The 18,658-nt window shown below is 51.8% G+C and overlaps 2 protein-coding genes across 3 annotated transcripts; one reads left to right on the forward strand and one right to left on the reverse strand.

The window, feature by feature from the left end:
* Positions 1–1,920: 1,920 nt before the first annotated feature.
* LOC310684315 (kelch-like protein 6) lies at positions 1,921–14,025 on the reverse strand. Of its 2 annotated transcripts, XM_083455254.1 has the most exons (4): positions 13,801–14,025; positions 11,469–11,547; positions 3,697–3,924; positions 1,921–3,571 (listed from the first exon to the last, which is right to left on the reverse strand). In XM_083455254.1, the coding sequence occupies exons 1-4, from the start codon at positions 13,886–13,888 to the stop codon at positions 2,011–2,013; spliced, it is 1,956 nt and encodes a 651-aa protein (XP_083311380.1). In that variant the 5' UTR covers positions 13,889–14,025; the 3' UTR covers positions 1,921–2,010. The 2 variants fall into 2 exon arrangements, with proteins under 2 accessions (XP_083311380.1, XP_083311381.1); XM_083455255.1 differs by lacking the exon at positions 11,469–11,547 and having other exon boundaries at positions 13,801–13,957.
* Positions 14,026–15,542: 1,517 nt separating this feature from the next.
* Positions 15,543–17,076, forward strand: LOC310684138 (mitochondrial ornithine transporter 1-like). The gene has a single exon (XM_083454620.1). The coding sequence runs from the start codon at positions 15,875–15,877 to the stop codon at positions 16,775–16,777; it is 903 nt and encodes a 300-aa protein (XP_083310746.1). The 5' UTR covers positions 15,543–15,874; the 3' UTR covers positions 16,778–17,076.
* Positions 17,077–18,658: the final 1,582 nt, after the last annotated feature.

Here is an 18,658-nt window from a genome sequence, read left to right on the forward strand (position 1 = left end):
AAAGAGGCCATCTTTCTGATAAAGCTAGTTGAGGCAAGATTGTAGGGGCTGCAGATTGCGTAAATGTGGTTTCCACCCACTCAACTTATCAGGTTCTTGGTTTTAGACCCTCCCTTCTCTTTCTCCATTCCGTTTGGGCATGTTACACTGACCTGCCAGTGGAGAAAGCGAAAATGTTTGCAGTTAGGGAACTAACTAGCTGAAATCTGGACTAGACCTTAAACACAGCAGAGCATTCTTTCAATCAAGATTCAAAGCCTGCTCTTAAGCCTCTGCACAATATGTTTTTTTGGATCCTTTAACTTGGAATTTACATTTCTAGGAATATAATTGTAACGAATGCAAATGTTAAATGGCCACTTCCAGGTAGGGTTGCCATACGCCCTGAATTTAGCTGGTATTCAGCCCTCGTAAACAGTGTCCAGGCAGAAATTGCTGGAATGTCCATGTCGGTAGTGTACATTTTGGCAAATTTCATTAAAAATAGCTCAAAACCTCTCTCTTTTTTTCTGAGATTTTGCAAAATTTCAACAACTTTTGTGTCATGATCTCCACTTTTTGAAATATGGCAGCCCTACTTCCAGGTCCAGCTTGACCAACCAAAATGGTCAAAGGCCTGGAAACAATGCCTTATGAGGAACGGCTAAGGGAGCTGGGCATGTTTAGCCTGAAGAAGAGGAGGTTAAGGGGGGATATGATAGCCATGTTCCAATATATAAAAGGATGTCACATAGAGGAGGGAGAAAGGTTGTTTTCTGCTGCTCCAGAGAAGCGGACACGGAGCAATGGATCCAAACTACAAGAAAGAAGATTCCATCTAAAGATTAGGAAGAACTTCCTGACAGTAAGAGCTGTTTGACAGTGGAATTTGCTGCCAAGGAGTGTGGTGGAGTCTCCTTCTTTGGAGGTCTGTAAGCAGAGGCTTGACAACCATATGTCAGGAGTGCTCTGATGGTGTTTCCTGCTTGGCAGGGGGTTGGACTCGATGGCCCTTGTGGTCTCTTCCAACTCTATGATTCTATGATTCTATGTGCTTCTTCACTCAGCGCTGGCTGGGGCTGATGGGAGTTTGGCCAAAACATCTGGAGGGCCCCAGGGGAAGGCTGCCCTCCATTTCTTGATGTGAAGGCTAGTACGGGTCAAGGCAGGGCATTGTGAATGTTGGATCTTATTTAGTTAAGGGTGGGGATTTCCCCCCAGTGTGAGGATCTCTTAAAATTTCAGTATGTTAGTATGGATTGCTGTTAGGGCAGATATGCAAGGAGGGAGGCCAGGGATGACGGTGTCATGCTTCTCTCTCTGCACATGTGTCAGAGGCAGAGGGGATGAATATTTAACAGCCATGAATGATTAAAGACAATTTCCCTCCATCTTAAAAACTCTGCTCTTTGCTGGCGCAACAGAGGCTTAGTCAATGCTTTCTTCAGTCAGCAAACTATAATCTTCATTCTTCTGTCAAATCCCTTAAGTCAAAAGACTGAAGCTGGGTGAGGAGCCAGACTGCCCCAGACAGCTGTCACCTGTCCTGTAGACATATTGCTCGCAGTGTCTGCCGGCAGGTGACCTCATCCCAGCCACCATGCTTTATTGACATATACTGTGCTGTTGGTTTGTTTTTTTAATCTGCAAGGGCTGAGATTGCTTTCCAGCTGAAACCGGTGGCCTGCATGTTTGCTTCCATGTCCTCACAATACCTGCTCAACCTGTACTTTGGTTAACAAAAAGCTTATTACAGAGACACTAAGTTTCCAGTGCTTTTTGCTCCACAGGAAATTCCTTCTGCCCTGAACTCCCCATAGCTTGGGGGTGGGGGGAGGAATTGCTGAAGGTTGGGCCCTGAACCTGTGCAAAATGCTAACGTGTTGGCCCAGAATGTTTAGTGCCCACCTTGAAACAGGAAGAAGCTGACTGAGAGAGAAAGAAAGAGAGATGTCCTGGGTTTTTAATGGGCTAAATACTGGAGGAGTCCGGATGAAAATATCTTTTCCCTTTGGGGAATTTCTTCAGCTCTTACGGTGTGCCAGCTCCCAAAGATGTCAAGGGATCTGGAGGACAACTGGGGGGATCTGGAGGACAACTGGGGGCGTTATCCTCCCTCCTCTCTTTGAAGGGGGCCTTGGTGTCTGCAAGCCCAATAGCCACCCGGCTTGCAGAATCGTCTTGGACAAGCGCCTTCAAGTTTGGCTTCAGCACCTTCAGGGTCACGCATTTCAGCACCCTCCGCACCACCGTTCCTTGGCCCGTCAGGCTCTCTGGGTACTGAGTCCAGGAACTTTCTCCAGGCTCCCAGTGGTAAATGGCATCGTGAGTCCTGGAGGTGCATACCCCTCCCATCACATAAATTTTCCCCTGGAAGTAAGCAGCGCCTGCAAAGGCAAGGGGCAGCGGCAGCGGAGGGATGGTGACCTCGTTGCTTATGACGCCATCCTCGCGCATGAAAAAGCATTTCGAGGTACATGGAAGAAGCTGGCTGAACCTGCTGTTTGGGTACGTCTGGGTGTTTTTTTTGGCAAAGAAGCCCCCTAGGACGCAGATCCCGGTCTCCATGGTGACAGCGGCTGCACCGTGGAGACAGAATTCCAGAGGCACCTGCACCCAGGTATCCAAGAGGATGTCATAGAGAAGGATGCCCTGGTAAACCACTTCGTCGGAATCTGCATCTCCTCCGATCAGGTAGAGCTTGTTCTTGTAGGAGGCCGAGGCCGAGAAGCGCAGGATGACGGGCAGGCTGGCGATGGGTGACCACGTCTGCTTAACCACGTCAAAACTCTCCGCAGAGGAGAGGGGGCCTGTGTCATTCCAGCCACTCAGGGCAAACAGCTTGTGCTTGCAAGTCAAAAGTATGTGGACGGACCGGGGCGTTGACATGGGAGGGAGCTGGAGCCAGTGGTTGGCTACGGAGTTGTATTCGTGCAGCGCCTGGGAGTAGGAGCCATCAGGGTGTTTGCCTCCTGAGATGTAGAGCTTGTGATCCAGGGCTGAGCACCCAGGGAGCGCCACGAGCTCTAAAGGTGGCAGTTTGGTCCTGGACCCCGTAGCTGGATCTAAGCACTCCATGTAGCAATCCATATCTTCGTTGACGGAGAGGATGTCCCTCAAGCGAGGCACTTTGATGCAGATGATCCTTTCCTGGTACATGCCCTGCCGGAGACCCCCACTCACCCGCAGCCTCCCTGCCCCATCTAGGTCTCCCCACTGCAATTCCACTTGCTGGTCGAGCGTCGATACATCTTCCTGGACTTGTGCAATTTCCCTGGGCGTCAGGAGAGGGAAGCGGACATGGTGAAGGAGCGTCTTGAGTACCGGAAGGCGCTCAGCGGGTGCGGCCACCACCCACCGCTGCACAGCCCAGAAGACGTACATTTCGGAGGTGATGACCAAGTGGCCCGAGGAGATGAGGCAGATCAAAGCGCTGAGGTCGAGATTCGGGAAATCCTTGTGTTCCAAGAGGGTTTCGAAGTTGAGGCCCAGGTAGTGCATGGTGCTTCGCAGCAAGGTGGGGTTGTTGTGATCGTAGGCCAGCATATACAAGTGGAAACAGTTCTCCTTGGAGATCCTCTCTGATAGATATCTGCCAGGGAGCAATGGAAAGAAAGAACGTCACTGGGAATCCTGTGGGTGGAAGCCGCTTGTTCCTTTGGCTTTCGAAACAGGTGTTGGGGAGAAATGTAAGAGGAGCCAGACCTCTTGTGCTACCTGCTGATGTGCTCAAGGGCTGGTGTGACCTGGAGCCGGCTGGCTGCCGTGAACAGATCTTCAGCGTTCTCTGCAGTGAGGGCCAGTTCCCCCGAGTAGAGGTAGGCTAGCAGATTCTGGAGGAGGGAAGGATCCATGTCTTTCAGCAAAACTTCCCCGTCTCTGGATTCCTTAAAGTCGCTTGTAAACACAGCCTGGAAGTAAGGGCTGACGGAGGCTAACAGGGCCCTGTGGGGGAAATGGAGACCGTCAGATTGGCCGTGGAGCAGCTGGGTAACCTCAGGTACCAACCATCCTTTTACCCTCAGTTGCCCCACCTGAAAAATGGGATAAATCATATCTCTTCTCTTGGAGGTATGTTGTGAAGAAGAAGAAGAGTTTGGATTTGATATCCCGCTGTGCTGGTCCCGGGGGTAAGGTACCTTGGGTGTAGCAAAGTCCACACGAAGAGGGGCAAGGTCCGAGGCAGAGTGCCGGGCGGTGAACAGGAACGCGGGAACAGGAGGCTGTGCAGGGAACAGGAACACCGGATGGTCGGGAACAGGAGGCCGAGCAGGGAACAGGAGTACCGGATAGTCAGGAACAGGAGGCCGAGCAGGGATCAAGAACGCAGGAAGGTCCGAAGCCAACAACGACGTTGCTCCCGCAACCTGGGGCCGGGCTGACTGGGCTTTTATCCTCTTCTAAGGCCAGGGGCGGTCCCGGCCCCCAGGAGCCCCGCCTCCTCTGGCCTTAAGGCGAGCACTCCTCCTGGGGGCAACCAGTTCCCTTCGCCTCTCTGCTCTAAACCTCTGCAGATCAGGAGAGGCCGAAGGGTTACTGGGCCCTGGAGGAGGCTCACCTGTGGCCACTGAGTCGTCAAGCCTCTCTGGGGCCAGAAGGGCTTCACCTGGGGCCAGCTCCTGATGCACTGCCACAGGTGCAGGCTCTTCAGCATCTAGGCCTGGCCCCAGTTCAGCCGGCCCTGGGGGCGGGGACTCCTGTGCAGGCCGGGATTCCTCTGTTTCATCCTCCGAATCGGAATCCCAGGCCATCACACCATCCCCCCTCCCAGGCCCCCCCCTCAACCGAGGGTCCGGACCCGGCTTGCCGGGGTACGTCGCATGGAACTCTCGGAGGCAGGCAGGTGCGTGGACGTTGGCCGCTGGTTCCCAGGAACGGTCCTCCGGTCCGTACCCCTTCCAGTCAATGAGATACTGCAGCTTCCCCCTGCGGTATCGGGAGTCCAGGATGCGTTCCACCTCGTACTCAGGCTCTCCCCGAACCAACACTGGCTGCGGTCGGGGACGGTTCGGGTGGAACTCGTCGGGTGGGGCCACCGGACTCAAAAGGGACCTGTGGAAGACCGGGTGAACCTTCAGGGTTGCGGGTAACCGGAGACGAAATGCCACAGGAGAGACTTGGTCTACGATAGGGAACGGGCCGGTGAAGCGGGCGTCCAACTTCCGCGAAGGTCGAGAGGGGTGGAGGTGGCGAGTGGAGAGCCAAACCAGGTCACCGACGCGAAGTTCCGGCCCCACCTGGCGGTGGCGGTCGGCCTGGGCCTTGTACGCTTCCTTGGCCTGGTGCAGTTGCTCCACCAAAAGCTGTTGCTGGGACTGGAGCTCTTGAAGCCACTCCGTCACCGCCGGGACTGCGGATGTCGGCAGCACCTCTGGAAACAGCCGTGGATGATAACCATAACTGGCCTGGAACGGGGTCTGCTGGGTGGACGCATTCACCGCGTTATTGTAGGCGAACTCCGCCAATGCCAGGTGGTCGACCCAGTCATCCTGCTGGTAGCTGCAGTAACACCGGAGGTACTGCTCCAGCACCGCGTTCGCCCGTTCCGTCTGGCCATCGGTCTGTGGGTGGTAGGCTGACGAGAGGCAGACCTCCGTCCCGAGGGTCTGGTGTAGTGCTTGCCAGAACCGGGATGTGAACTGAACGCCCCGGTCGGACACCACGCGCTCAGGTAGGCCATGCAGGCGGAAGACATGCTGAAGGTACAGCTGAGCAGTTTCCTTGGCTGTGGGTACAGATGGACAGGGAGCGCAGTGCACCATCTTGGTGAAATGGTCGGAGAAAACCAGAAGGCAGGTACAGCCACGAGACGAGGGTAAGTCCACTACAAAGTCCAACGAAACCGTGTGCCAAGGGTGCGGTGGAACTGGCAATGGCTGAAGTAGGCCGGGGGGTCGCCCGGTAGGTCCCTTGGCGCGCCGGCAGACATCACAACCAGCGACGTAGCGAGCCACGTCAGCCTTCAGGCGGGGCCACCAAAACTCTCGACTGACCAGATGGGTGGTCCGATACCGTCCAAAGTGCCCCGCTGCTGGGGCATCATGGGCCATCCGGAGAACCTCCAGCCGTAGTGGCCCTGGCGGGATGTACAAACGACCGTGGTGCATCAGAAGGCCCTGATGCAGGACCAGCCCCGGATACTGTGGGCTGGACCCTTCAGCCAGCTCCCGGAGTCGTTCCTGGGCCCAAGCGTCGACCCGCTGCTGTTCCCGCACCCGAACCTGCAGTGGCTGCGCCTCCTGGGTGGCCAGGAATGCAGCCGGAGGTAGGATCGTGGTGGGTTCTGCTTTCTGTACCGTGTCTGCGTTGTCGTCAGGTTTCCGGGACAGGGCATCCGCCTTCTGATTCTGAGAGCTAGGGATGTAGCGGATCCGGAACTGGAACCGGGAAAAGAACAACGCCCACCGGATCTGTCTTTGGTTCAGCTTGCGGGTGGTCTGGAGGTACTCCAGGTTCCGGTGGTCGGTTCTCACCTCCACCGGATGTCGTGCCCCCTCAAGATGGTGGCGCCAGACCTCAAAGGCTACCTTGATGGCCAGTAGTTCCCGCTCCCACACAGTATAGTTACGCTCCGCTGGTAGGAGCTGGCGGGAATAGAAGGCACAGGGCAAGAGTGGCGCTTCAGGACCAATCTGTTGAGACAAGACGGCACCGAGAGCCGTACTGGAAGCGTCGGTCTCCACCACAAAGGGTCGAGAGGGGTCAGGATGTTGTAAGATTGGTGCCCTCTGGAAACAGGCCTTCAACCCCTGAAACGCCTCCTCTGCCTCCTTGTCCCAGGAAAACGGCGTCTTTGGGCGCAGTAGCCGGGTCAACGGGGTGGTGCGATGAGCATAATCAGCGATGAAGGTCCGGTAGTAATTGGCGAACCCCAGGAAACGCTGTAGGTCCTTGCGGTTCCGGGGTGCCGCCCATTCTTGAACCGCTGTCACCTTCCCCGGGTCCATTTGCACCCCATCTGGAGAGAGCCGGTGACCAAGGAAGTCCACAGTCCGCTGATGGAACTCGCACTTGCTGAGCTTTGCGTACAAACGGTGCTCACGCAAGCGCTGCAGCACGGTCCGGACATGTCCCTCATGGCGAGCCGGGTCACGGGAGTAAATCAGTATGTCATCCAAATACACCACCACGTACTTGTCTAACAGGTCCTGAAACACGTGGTTGATGTAGCGTTGAAACACAGCAGGCGCGTTGCACAAACCGAAAGGCATAACCAAATATTCGAACTGCCCGTACCGGGTCCCAAACGCTGTCTTCCACTCATCCCCGGCTCGGATCCGAATCAAGTTGTAGGCCCCCCGGAGGTCCAGCTTGGTGAACACCTGTGCCCCTTGCACCCGCTCCAGCAGCTCCGAGATAAGGGGCAAGGGGTACCGGTCTGGGACGGTAATTTTGTTCAGGGCTCGGTAATCATGGCAAGGGCGGAGTTCCCCACATTTCTTCTTAACAAAAAGCACCGGCGCCGCGGTGGGCGAGGTGGAAGGCCTAATGAACCCACGCTCCAGGTTCTTGCGCAAGAAGTCCTGCAAAGCCTCGCGCTCTGGCTCTGTTAGGGAATATAAGCGACTCACTGGTAAAGGCGCTCCGGGTTGGAGGTCTATGCCGCAGTCAAAAGGCCGATGCGGCGGCAGCTGGTCTGCCCCCCGTTCCTCGAACACGTCCTGGTAGTCCTGGTATACGGCTGGGAGCGTGGGTGCTGCCTCCTCTGAGGGCGCGGCCGCCAGCGTTCCGGATTGAGCATGGGAATATGGGTCTGGGAAGTGCACGGTCCGTTTGACCCAGTCAATCTGAACGTTGTGGGCCTCCAGCCAGTCCATCCCGAGCACCAGGGGGAAGCGGGGCATAGAGGCAATGTCCAAAGTTCGCAACTCCCGGTGCTGCTGGAGACACAGGACCAGAGGCTGGGTCTCCTGAGTAACGGCACCTGAACGCAGAAGTCGTCCGTCAATCGCTTCCACCTGGACCGGTACTGGCTTGTTCCGAAGTGGCACCTGATGATGGGCGGCAAAAGCAGCGTCCATATAGGAGCGGGTTGCCCCTGAATCTACCAAAGCACGGGTGAGGATCCAGGGCCCACCTGGAGGGTATAAACGTACCGAAACCATAAGATGTTGCAAGTCCATTGGTGCGGGCCCATTCTGTACGGTTTGGGACCCCCGGTAGCTAGGGCCATCAGCTACTGGGGTTGGCGGTTTCCCTGCGGCTGGCGTTTCTCAGGGCAGGACCGAGCGAAGTGTCCACTTCCGCCACAGTAAAGACAGAGATTTCCATCCCGACGCCGCGCCTTCTCTGCGGGGGAAAGGCGTGGCCGCACTGCCCCGAGCTGCATAGGCTCCTCCGTTAAATCAGTTGTGACCGTGGGGCTGCCGGAAAAAGCTGGTGCCGTGAACTGGAAGTGTCGGCGACCCCGGGCCTGACGACGATCCTCCAACCGGTCGCCTATTTGTAGACTCCGTTGAATGAGAGTGTCCAGCGTGGTGGGGCGTTCCATTGTGGCCAACTGGTCCAGTACCTCGTCCGAAAGCCCTTCGAGATACTGGTCCCGCAGTGCCGAGTCATTCCAGGTCAAGTCCTGTGCCAACAGCCGGAACTCCGTGGTATATGTGGCCACCGTGGACTTGCCCTGTTTCAAATGCCGAATCGCCCGGTTGGCTTGACTCTCTTTCTGGGGGTTGCCGAACGCGGCCTCCAAACGATTGCAAAACCCCGTATAGTCTGCCAGCAAGGGGGAGTCTTGCCTGAGTAGCGGCAACGCCCACTTGGCCGCCTGGTCCTTTAACAAGCTAATCAAAAAGTGCACCTTGGTACGGTCGTCAGGAAAGTTCCGGGCTCGCCCCTGAATATACAGTTTGGCCTGGGCCAGGAACATGGGAAAGCTGGCCGGGGCTCCATCAAATTTCTCAGGCAAAGCCACTGGGTACTTGCCCGGAGCCGGGGCGTCGGCCCCAGAAGCCGGTAGGGCTTCCAAGCGTTGCTGAAGTGCCTCAACCGCGTCACTGAGCTGCTGCACGGTGTGAGACAAGGCCTGGTTCTCCTGGGCCAAAGCCACCAGTGCAGCCGCCTGTTCCGCCATGGCCTCTGGCTCTTCCCGAACGCACCCCGACGAAGGGGGAGTGCGGGAGGTGGCGGGAGCAAACTGTGCTGGTCCCGGGGGTAAGGTACCTTGGGTGTAGCAAAGTCCACACGAAGAGGGGCAAGGTCCGAGGCAGAGTGCCGGGCGGTGAACAGGAACGCGGGAACAGGAGGCTGTGCAGGGAACAGGAACACCGGATGGTCGGGAACAGGAGGCCGAGCAGGGAACAGGAGTACCGGATAGTCAGGAACAGGAGGCCGAGCAGGGATCAAGAACGCAGGAAGGTCCGAAGCCAACAACGACGTTGCTCCCGCAACCTGGGGCCGGGCTGACTGGGCTTTTATCCTCTTCTAAGGCCAGGGGCGGTCCCGGCCCCCAGGAGCCCCGCCTCCTCTGGCCTTAAGGCGAGCACTCCTCCTGGGGGCAACCAGTTCCCTTCGCCTCTCTGCTCTAAACCTCTGCAGATCAGGAGAGGCCGAAGGGTTACTGGGCCCTGGAGGAGGCTCACCTGTGGCCACTGAGTCGTCAAGCCTCTCTGGGGCCAGAAGGGCTTCACCTGGGGCCAGCTCCTGATGCACTGCCACAGGTGCAGGCTCTTCAGCATCTAGGCCTGGCCCCAGTTCAGCCGGCCCTGGGGCGGGGACTCCTGTGCAGGCCGGGATTCCTCTGTTTCATCCTCCGAATCGGAATCCCAGGCCATCACACCCGCCTTTCACTCCCTTTGAGGAGTCTCAAAGCGGCCAACATTCTCCTTTCCCTTCCTCTCCCACAACAAACACTCTGTGAGGTGAGTGGGGCTGAGAGGCTTCAGAGAAGTGTGACTGGCCCAAGGTCACCCAGCAGCTGCATGTGGAGGAGCGGGGAAGCGAACCCGGTTCACCAGATTACGAGTCCACCGCTCTTAACCACTACACCACACTGTGCTTATGCAAAGGAGAGGGTCTTTTCTGCGGTGGTGCTTCTGAGTATTAGCTCAGACCACAGGAGGGAAGAGTTGCTCTTGTGCTCAAACCCTGCTTGCAGGTTTCCCACAGGCCTTTGGTTGGCCGCTGTGAGAACAGGATGCTGGACTACGTAGGCCACTGATCCAGCAGGGTTTTCTTATGTTTTTATGCTCTGACTCTGAACTGCCCCTTCTAAAGAGTCACGCCAAGTGCTGACATTAAGAGCTGTTCAGCACCTGGTTAAGAGCTTCCTATTTCTCCATGAGTTTTAGACTTTAGATGGTTTGGGAAATTGTGTTTTATTCAGTTTTTTAAAAAAATATTTTTTATTGAATGATTTTATGTTACAAAAAACATTACAACCAAACTACCACAAAATATAATTGAGAAATAAAAATTGCATACATCAGTATTTTGTTTGTTATTTGTTATTTACCGTCTTATTTCCTCCCAAACATTCCATACCCAACACACACACAGAAAAAGAAGAAAAAAGATTTATAGTGATAATAATGAAAATAAATATTTTTCCCCTTTTATCTTACAAACTCTTTTCTTCAATTTTGACTTCCTGTCAAGTCCCTTCGCATATGTTTTATCTTACAACTGAATGTACACAAAACAATAAACCTTTCTATATAAATTTTCCAATACATTCAGAAAACATAATAAATCTTTAATTGTTATCCACCTCCTTTTACTTCCTTTGTCACTCAAATGCTAGCATGGAGTCAAAACTATTATTGTATTTTTGAACATATCTTCTATAACCATCCCATTTTCCTGCAAATTTTTGCTTTGAGTTTGCTAGTCAATTGAGCCATCTCCACAAATTCCTGTAATATGATTTGCCAATCCTGTAATATGATTTTGGAAACTCCTGATCTTCCCATCCCTTGGCCATGAGTATTCGAGCCGCTGCAGTTGCATACAAGAATAACTCTCTATGTTTTGGGGGGGAAATTGTGTTTTATTCTGTTGGCGGGGTTTTCAGGCTTTTATTTTGCCTTCCTCTGTTTTGTTACTGTTTCCTGTTGGTTTTCAAATTGTATTTAGTCAGACTTTCGCAAGCCACCCTGCAAATAAGACTTGAAATGAATAAATTCCCATATCCAACAGCACTGCCTACACATTCCCACCCAGTGGGATATTAGGGAGGCTTCCAAACTTCCAAATTCCTGGTATTTCTTGGCATGGATGTAAGAGGTTTTTATTTTCCCCCACCACTTTCTCTGGGAAAACACACTGTTTGCTGCTGAATTGGAATAAACGTCAATTGGTTTTTCTACAGATTGTTCTGATTCAGTAGCAAACAGCAGGGAATGCGGAAGGACAAAAGGAAAATGTATTGGATCTGTGCCTGGGAATCACAGGAGAAGCAGAAATGTGGATGAACCCTAAGAAGGAGCTGGCTGCTTGGCTCCATTTGCTAAGAGGGCTTTTCTGGCCCTCCTGCCTGGCATGGGACCCACCTGTTGCACGGAAACCGCTTCCCTCCAGCTACCAAGGTGGCATTGCAGAGTTCCTGGGTCTTATGCAGCTGCTTCAAACCTGAGGGAGAGGGAGGAAAATGAAAGCCTTCTAGGTCATTATAGCTGCTCACCTGAGGGGAAAGGGCAGCTCTCTAGAAAGGGGAGGTTAATGTATGGGCCATAACATACAATCCAGAACAATTGCTCAAAAGCCCCTGTCTAAGGAGAATGAAAGTTTTTTTTTATTTAATTTTTATTGGAATTTTATTTACAACATAACACAACCCCCCCTCCCCTCCCCAATACACAAATCCACCCTCATTAAACGTGAACATAACATACAGTGAGCATAACACACAACAATACAAACAACCAAATAAAAGACTTCCTTTATCCTGTATCTGGCCTCCTTATTTACTTCTTATAAACTGTTTCCTTTATGAGTAATTATTAAGATTTTTTCTAATTCTAACTTAAATATCCACAAAGTCTCCTGCAGACATTAATCGAAACAAGTCCAGGTATGTATTTTAGGGCACTGTTTTGTGAAGTATTCTCTGCATCTTCCCCATGCTTTTTGAAACTCTTGCCTAGCGTGATTTCCAATTGCCTCTGTTGATCTAGCCAGTTCAATATACTCTTAACAATTTATCTTGCCATTCCTTTTTTGTTGGCACAGTTTCTTTTTTCCAGTTTTTAGCAAGTAGGATCCTTGCCGCTCAAGAATGAAAGTTTGGTGCAACTGAATTGTGCTTAATGGTCCCCTCTGCTAAATCATTGGGAGGGGAGAGATGTCACTCAGAATAACGTGGGTCAGATCACCAAAAAGAACCCCCCACCACCACCACAAACACCAAAAACCCCTCCAGCCATTTGTGTTTTATTCTTTTATCTTTTGTTAGCCACACATTGAATATATGCGCTCTACGCGGGGCTACCTTTGAAGGTAACCCAGAAACTACAACTAATCCAGAATGCGGCACCTAGCCTGGTGACTGGGAGTGGCCGCCGAGACCACATAACACCGGTCCTGAAAGACCTACATTGGCTCCCAGTACGTTTCCGAGCACAATTGAAAGTGTTGGTGTTGACCTTTAAAGCCCTAAACGGCCTCAAAGGCCCAGTATACCCAAAGGAGCGTCTCCACCCCCATCATTCTGCCCGGACACTGAGGTTCAGCGCTGAGGGCCTTCTGGTGGTTCCCTCCCTGCGAGAAGCAAAGCTACAGGGAACCAGGCAGAGGGCCTTTTTGGTAGTGGCACCCGCCCTGTGGAACGCCCTCCCATCAGATGTGAAAGAGATAAACAACTGCCTGACATTTAGAAGACATCTGAAGGCAGCCCTGTTCAGGGAAGTTTTTAATGTGTGACATTTTAATGTACCGTATTTTAAATCTTTGCTGGAAGCCACCCAGAGTGGCTGGGGAAGCCCAGCCAGATGGGCGGGGTACAAATAATAAATTTATTATTATTATTAGCCAGACCTTTGAACATCTGGACCCAGAAAGTGTTAAGACATAAACTAGGCTAGCTTCCTGATGAGCCATTAAGAGAACCAAGGATAGGGGGTCTGCGCCAGAGGCCAAAAGGGTGCCCCTCCTCTCTTAGTAGGACAAAGCAGGAGATTGAGGGCAGAATTTGCTGTGATGTGACCTAGAGGGGAAAAGCTTGCAGGCTAGAAAAGGCAGAGAGCAAGAGTGTGCCATGGCTGACTTCTGTCTGACTCCAAGGCTGTGGCTATGGGAGAAACAAGACCCTTTTGGGGGGTTGATGCTGTGAGCCCCTCCATCACAGGCTCAGGTAGTATATGTGTGTAAATAAACCCTATATCCTGATGACACCACAGTCTCTGCTGTGTCTCATTTCCAAAAGGAAACACAAACCCTGGGTAAGCACCCGAAACCCCTGGAATCTTGCACTGATCAGAGTTTGGGACAGCATGTGGCAGTATATTATCGGGCAGCCTATATAAAAACTGTTAATGATAACAGCGGCCAGAATAATACATTGCTCTTATCCTGTCACGCAGAAAATTCTGCAATCATTTGCTGCTGCCGGGGTTTCAAGACCAGAAAAAAAGGCTATGCTCAGGTGGCCAAGCGAGATCAGAAGGCTGGGCTCCCAGTATTTCTTCCAGGATGGGTGACTTTCCACATCCCCTCCAACCCCCCAAAGAGGCTTTGGCCTCAAGGACAATGAGGCTGCCGGCTACTATAGAATCATAGAGCTGGTAGGGACCAGCGGGGTCATCTAGTCCGACCCCCTGCAATGCAGGAATATTTTGCCCAATGTGGTCAAATGTGGTCCAAGTTTGAGGTCAGCCTCGGACTCACCCTGGCTGAAACAAGCTTTCAGCGAAGAGGTCTCCGGCTCATGCTCCTCCTCCTTTCTGCCGACTTCTGCCATGTCTGCTGGATCCATGCCTCCTGCCGCCGGGTCCCGAGGGGCTGCCACTCTCTCTGGGAACCAGCCCAGGGGGGACTCCGACCTGCCTCCCACTTGCCCCCTCAAAGCCTCTCTTAAAAGCAGCCTACAGCTCAGGCATCAGTGTCCCTGGGGCAGCCATCACCACCACAATGGTCGCCGTGGCACCTTGGGCCTCCTCAGGGTGCCCTAGGAATTTAGTGGCTTGCCCTGGCTCAGCTTGCTGCCAGGGGTGAAGATGGCGCCTTTGGGAACCCTGCGGACCCTTGCTCTGCTCCCTGAATGTGGGAAGAAGCACTGGAGCACCCGGGATAGCTCCCTGCCTCGTGGCAGATCTATGTGGCACCCTCTCCACCGGATGAAAACTCGGTTTCCGCGGCCCTCGCCACCCGTTCCGTTTTGGCCCTGCTCGCAACCCGATCGCTTAGTGCGGAAAGCTGGTTTTCTTTTTATCTTGCAGATTGTGCAGGGGTAATCGTAGTATGTGCTTCGATAAGACAGCTTACATAAGAAGAGATGTGAAAACTGTGACAAATGGAGGCCGCTAGGAGAACCCACTTATTTTAAGAATGGGCCAAGAATCATCATTTTATTTATTAAATTTGTATACCGCCCTACACCTCCAGGAGTGTTTGTGCAGGAAAACTCAGCCTTGTGCTAGCTAGAGAGAGAGCAGGCACCCTGTCTAGGGCTCGGCGATATATCAATATATCATCCAACAATGGTTTGAAGCCCATATTGTCATAGTGATTTCATAATTTTTGACCTGGCAATATAACGCGAATCATGACATACATTAGGGGCTGGGCGATATATCGACCAAAACTGGTTTGAAGTTCATATCGTGATATCGGATTCATAATTTGTGGCCCGGCAATATATCGTGAATCATGATATGCAAAAACCACAATGCGGGGAAAACTGTGAAGACAGCCAATGCCTCTGCATAGCTCCATCCTGACTTTAGACATTGTGACATATACATATATTGCAATGCTTAGCTTGTAATATACAGTATTGCGATTTCGAAAACCAGATACCACCTTGCTGTGACCTCCTTGCTGAATTAAGCACCCGGCTCTGCTAACGCAGGCATACTTTTCCTCTGAGAAAGTGGCTTAATTTTTACATGTGTAAATGTAAGCTATAGTATAGTCCATATAGTTCAAGCTCTGGTTTTCCCAGTAGTGATGTATGGAAGTGAGAGCTGGGCCATAAAGAAGGCTGGTCGCCGAAGAATGGATGCTTTTGAATTATGGTGCTGGAGGAGACTCTTGAGAGTCCCATGGACTGCAAGAAGATCAAACGCATCCATTCTTAAGGAAATCAGCCCTGAGTGCTCACTGGAAGGACAGATCCTGAAGCTGAGGCTCCAAGACTTTGGCCACCTCAGGAGAAGAGAAGACTCCCTGGAAAAGTCCCTGATGTTGGGAAAGATGGAGGGCACAAGGAGAAGAGGACGACAGAGGACGTGATGGTGGGACAGTGTTCTCGAAGCTACCAGCCTGAATTTGACCAAACTGTGGAGGCAGTGGAAGACAGGAGTGCCTGGCGTGCTCTGGTCCAGGGGGTCGCGAAGAGTCGGACATGACTAAACGACTAAACAAAATGTAAGCTGGGGTGCTGCCTGCATCTCTCTAAGGCTGTGTACTTTATATGCTTGTGGACACCACTTTCCTCCACCGGCTGGCAGTTGTTCTGACCAAGTAAAGCTGCCTCAAACATCACAATGGGGCATTTGTGGGGGGGAGGGACCCACTGCAATTGCTTATAGTTTATTATGTGAGCCACCGTAAGTACTCTAAAGGAAGGACTGAAATATAGTAGTTGTGGTAGAAGGAGGTAATAATAACAACAAATAAGGATAAGGGGGTCCAGGGCGGGTCGCTGGCGAGTTGGAGCTGGAGAGAGGTGTCCATCACATCTCTTCGTGGGCTGCAGCAAACCTGGTGATTTAGAGCCGCCACAAAACCAGTGGGGAACATGAAAACCAACCCTGTCATCCAAGCTGCCATTGACCTCACAGCAGGGGCCGCAGGAGGCACTGCCCGTGTGATGACCGGCCAGCCATTTGATACCGCCAAGGTGAAAATGCAGACCTTCCCTGCCATGTACCGAGGGTTTGTGGACTGTTTCGTGAAGATTTACAAGCAAGTGGGGCTTCGAGGCTTCTACGAAGGCACCACCCCGGCTCTGGTCGCCAACGTTGCCGAAAACGCCGTGCTCTTCATGTGCTACGGCTTCTGCCAAAGCGTCGTAAGGCGCATCGTTGGGCTGGACAAGAAAGCAACGCTGAGCGACCTTCAAAATGCCACCGCCGGCTCCTTTGCTTCTGCCTTCGCCACCTTGGTCCTCTGCCCCACCGAACTTGTGAAGTGTCGCCTGCAGGCCATGCACGAAATGCAGTTATCCGGGGAGGTCGTGCGCGGGCGCAGCACAGTTTGGTCGGTAGTGAAAGGTGTTCTGAAAAAGGACGGTCCCCTTGGATTCTACCGCGGCTTCTCCAGCACTTTGCTGCGCGAAATCCCAGGCTATTTTTTGTTCTTTGGAGGCTATGAGCTGAGCCGGACGTTTTTTGCATTTGGAAGGCCCAAAGAGGAATTAGGCCCTGTGGCGCTGATGGTCAGCGGCGGTTTTGGCGGCATGTGTCTCTGGATTGCTGTCTATCCCATTGACTGCATCAAAACTAGAATTCAGGTCCTTTCCATCGCTGGAAAAGAGGCAGGTTTCATGGTAACGTTTGCAAGCGTTCTCCAGAAAGAAGGTATCTTTGCCTTGTACTCAGGACTGAAACCTACGATGATCCGAGCTTTCCCAGCCAACGGTGCCTTGTTCCTTGCCTATGAGTATAGCCGGAAACTGATGATGAACCAGTTTGATATCTAATATTTTTTATTGTAGACTTACAATCGTTGGAAACCTTTACAGGTCGTGAGAGCTGCCGCAAGAACAAAGAAAAAAAATCAAGTTTTAAAGTTTCTGGTTTTATTTTTTAAAGTATCTGATGTTTTAAATACATATGTTGGGTTTTGTTTTTCCTAAAACAAACACAAATCAAAGAAGAAGAATATAATACTTGAACAGAAGGATTTGCATTTCCCCCATGGTCAATTTAAAAAGCTCCTGTTCCCTAAGCCACTTCATTAGACTGAATGAAATGCCATTATTAAAAATCCTTCCAACTCTTCCCCGGCTTTTATTAAAGTACCTTTGGCTATAGGTGTGCAATTCTTGTTCCAATAATGGGAAAATACGATAATCCACCCTTCTTTTGAAGGATTCTCTCTCCCCCATTAAAGCAAAATTGCACAATTATCTCCACCCCTCTGAAGTGCATCACCTCCCGCGACCTAAGATGAACAGTATTTGCTGTAATAAAAGGATAACGAATATAATCTATATTTAACACTTCTGGAACCTCCAGGAATCTGAACATGTCTCTGAGGGGATGGTCCAATTTAGCCTTAAACCCATTATCTCCAGAGTACATTTTCAATAGTGTCTAGGTCGATGAGGACGACCTGGGAGGTTGCGGCCTCTTCTTCTCTGCAGGTTTTTAAGCAGAAGTTGGATGGCCATCTGCCATGTTTGATCTCCTCCCGCCTCACGTTCCAGCAAAAGGGTTTAGGCCTGTGCATTTGGGTCACGAAACCACTGCAGTGTGTTAATTTTTCACAAAAAAACTTTAATTTGGGCCTCGTTTTTGCGGACGGCCGTAGCCTATTCTCTGCATTGGGTGCATCAGGTTGTTTATTTATTTTTTTTCTGAACATCCCTCTGTTTGGAGGGCGTTGCAAAGCGATTCCTTCAAAAACGTTTGGGTTTTGTGTGTCGGTTCCTCCCTCCCTCAGAGACCTAATAAGGAGCTGAAGGGGGTGAGGCAATCTGGCGAAGAATATAATACTACTTCTACTGAGGATAAGCATTTTATTATTTGTTCCAGGGTTGTTTCTGTGGAGAGGTTAGACATTTCTCCTCAGAACAGGCAGGGGGTTGAGCCAACGAGACCCTCCAGCTGAGGCGCCGCTTTCCCGCCTTTTTCTCCCCTGCCGGATTAACGCCAAGCTCAAAATGGTTCCCTTAACGGAGCTGCCTCCGTCTCTCCTCAAGAGGAACCTTTCCAAGGCAACGATTTCTAGAAGATCACAGCCTTTACAGGCTTTGAGAGGGAAATGGGAGTCAAACAGACACTCAAGGGATAATTTCAGAGAAAGAGCTTTATTTCTACCATCCGGGATTGGTAGAAGGAGCTAGTGTGATAGCTTCACAAAACAAGCACGGGTTCACAGCCATTTGCACAGAGCATATATTCCCTCCAGTTCCCTCCCCCTTCTCCCCCTCCTCAGGAGTCTTGCCTCATGAGTTTCCCTGAGCATGAACAGAAAGCTCCTGTCTTTGGGACTCTTGACACCCTTCCCAGGAAAGGGGGATGAGAAGCCAAGGGGGCTGAGGAGCCTTGCGGTTCAGCGTGTTCAAGATGTGTTGCAACTGGATGAGATAAGACTCAGTTCCTGGGCCTGCTTATTCTTGGCATAGATAGAGTCTATTCATTAGCTTCTTGAAGCTCTCTCGTACTGATAAAAATGACATTTTGCCTATGCAGCAGCATCTTGTGAGAAAGCAGAGAAAAGCTGAATGTGGATTTTTAGAAGAGAGAAAAGGGAAATTTGGTTTTGAGGCCTGGGGTGACTTCGGGCCTAGGTGGGGTCACCTGTCCTCACCTCCTTCAAAATAACATGTATAAACACTTGTTCCCTCAGGATTTTA

This window comes from Podarcis tiliguerta (assembly GCF_965153285.1).
Source record: "Podarcis tiliguerta genome assembly, chromosome: 8".
In the NCBI taxonomy this organism is placed as follows: domain Eukaryota; kingdom Metazoa; phylum Chordata; class Lepidosauria; order Squamata; family Lacertidae; genus Podarcis; species Podarcis tiliguerta.

Coding starts and splice junctions, on each gene's coding strand:
- LOC310684315 (XM_083455254.1), bottom strand. CDS start 13,888: ATGGATCCAGCAGACATGGCAGAAGTCGGCAGAAAGGAGGAGGAGCAT. Junction 3,925..11,468: donor AAGCGGTTTCCGTGCAACAG/GTGGGTCCCATG, acceptor TTTCCCCCACAG/GGCCCTGTTAGCCTCCGTCA. Junction 3,572..3,696: donor GCCCTTGAGCACATCAGCAG/GTAGCACAAGAG, acceptor GCTCCCTGGCAG/ATATCTATCAGAGAGGATCT.
- LOC310684138 (XM_083454620.1), top strand. CDS start 15,875: ATGAAAACCAACCCTGTCATCCAAGCTGCCATTGACCTCACAGCAGGG.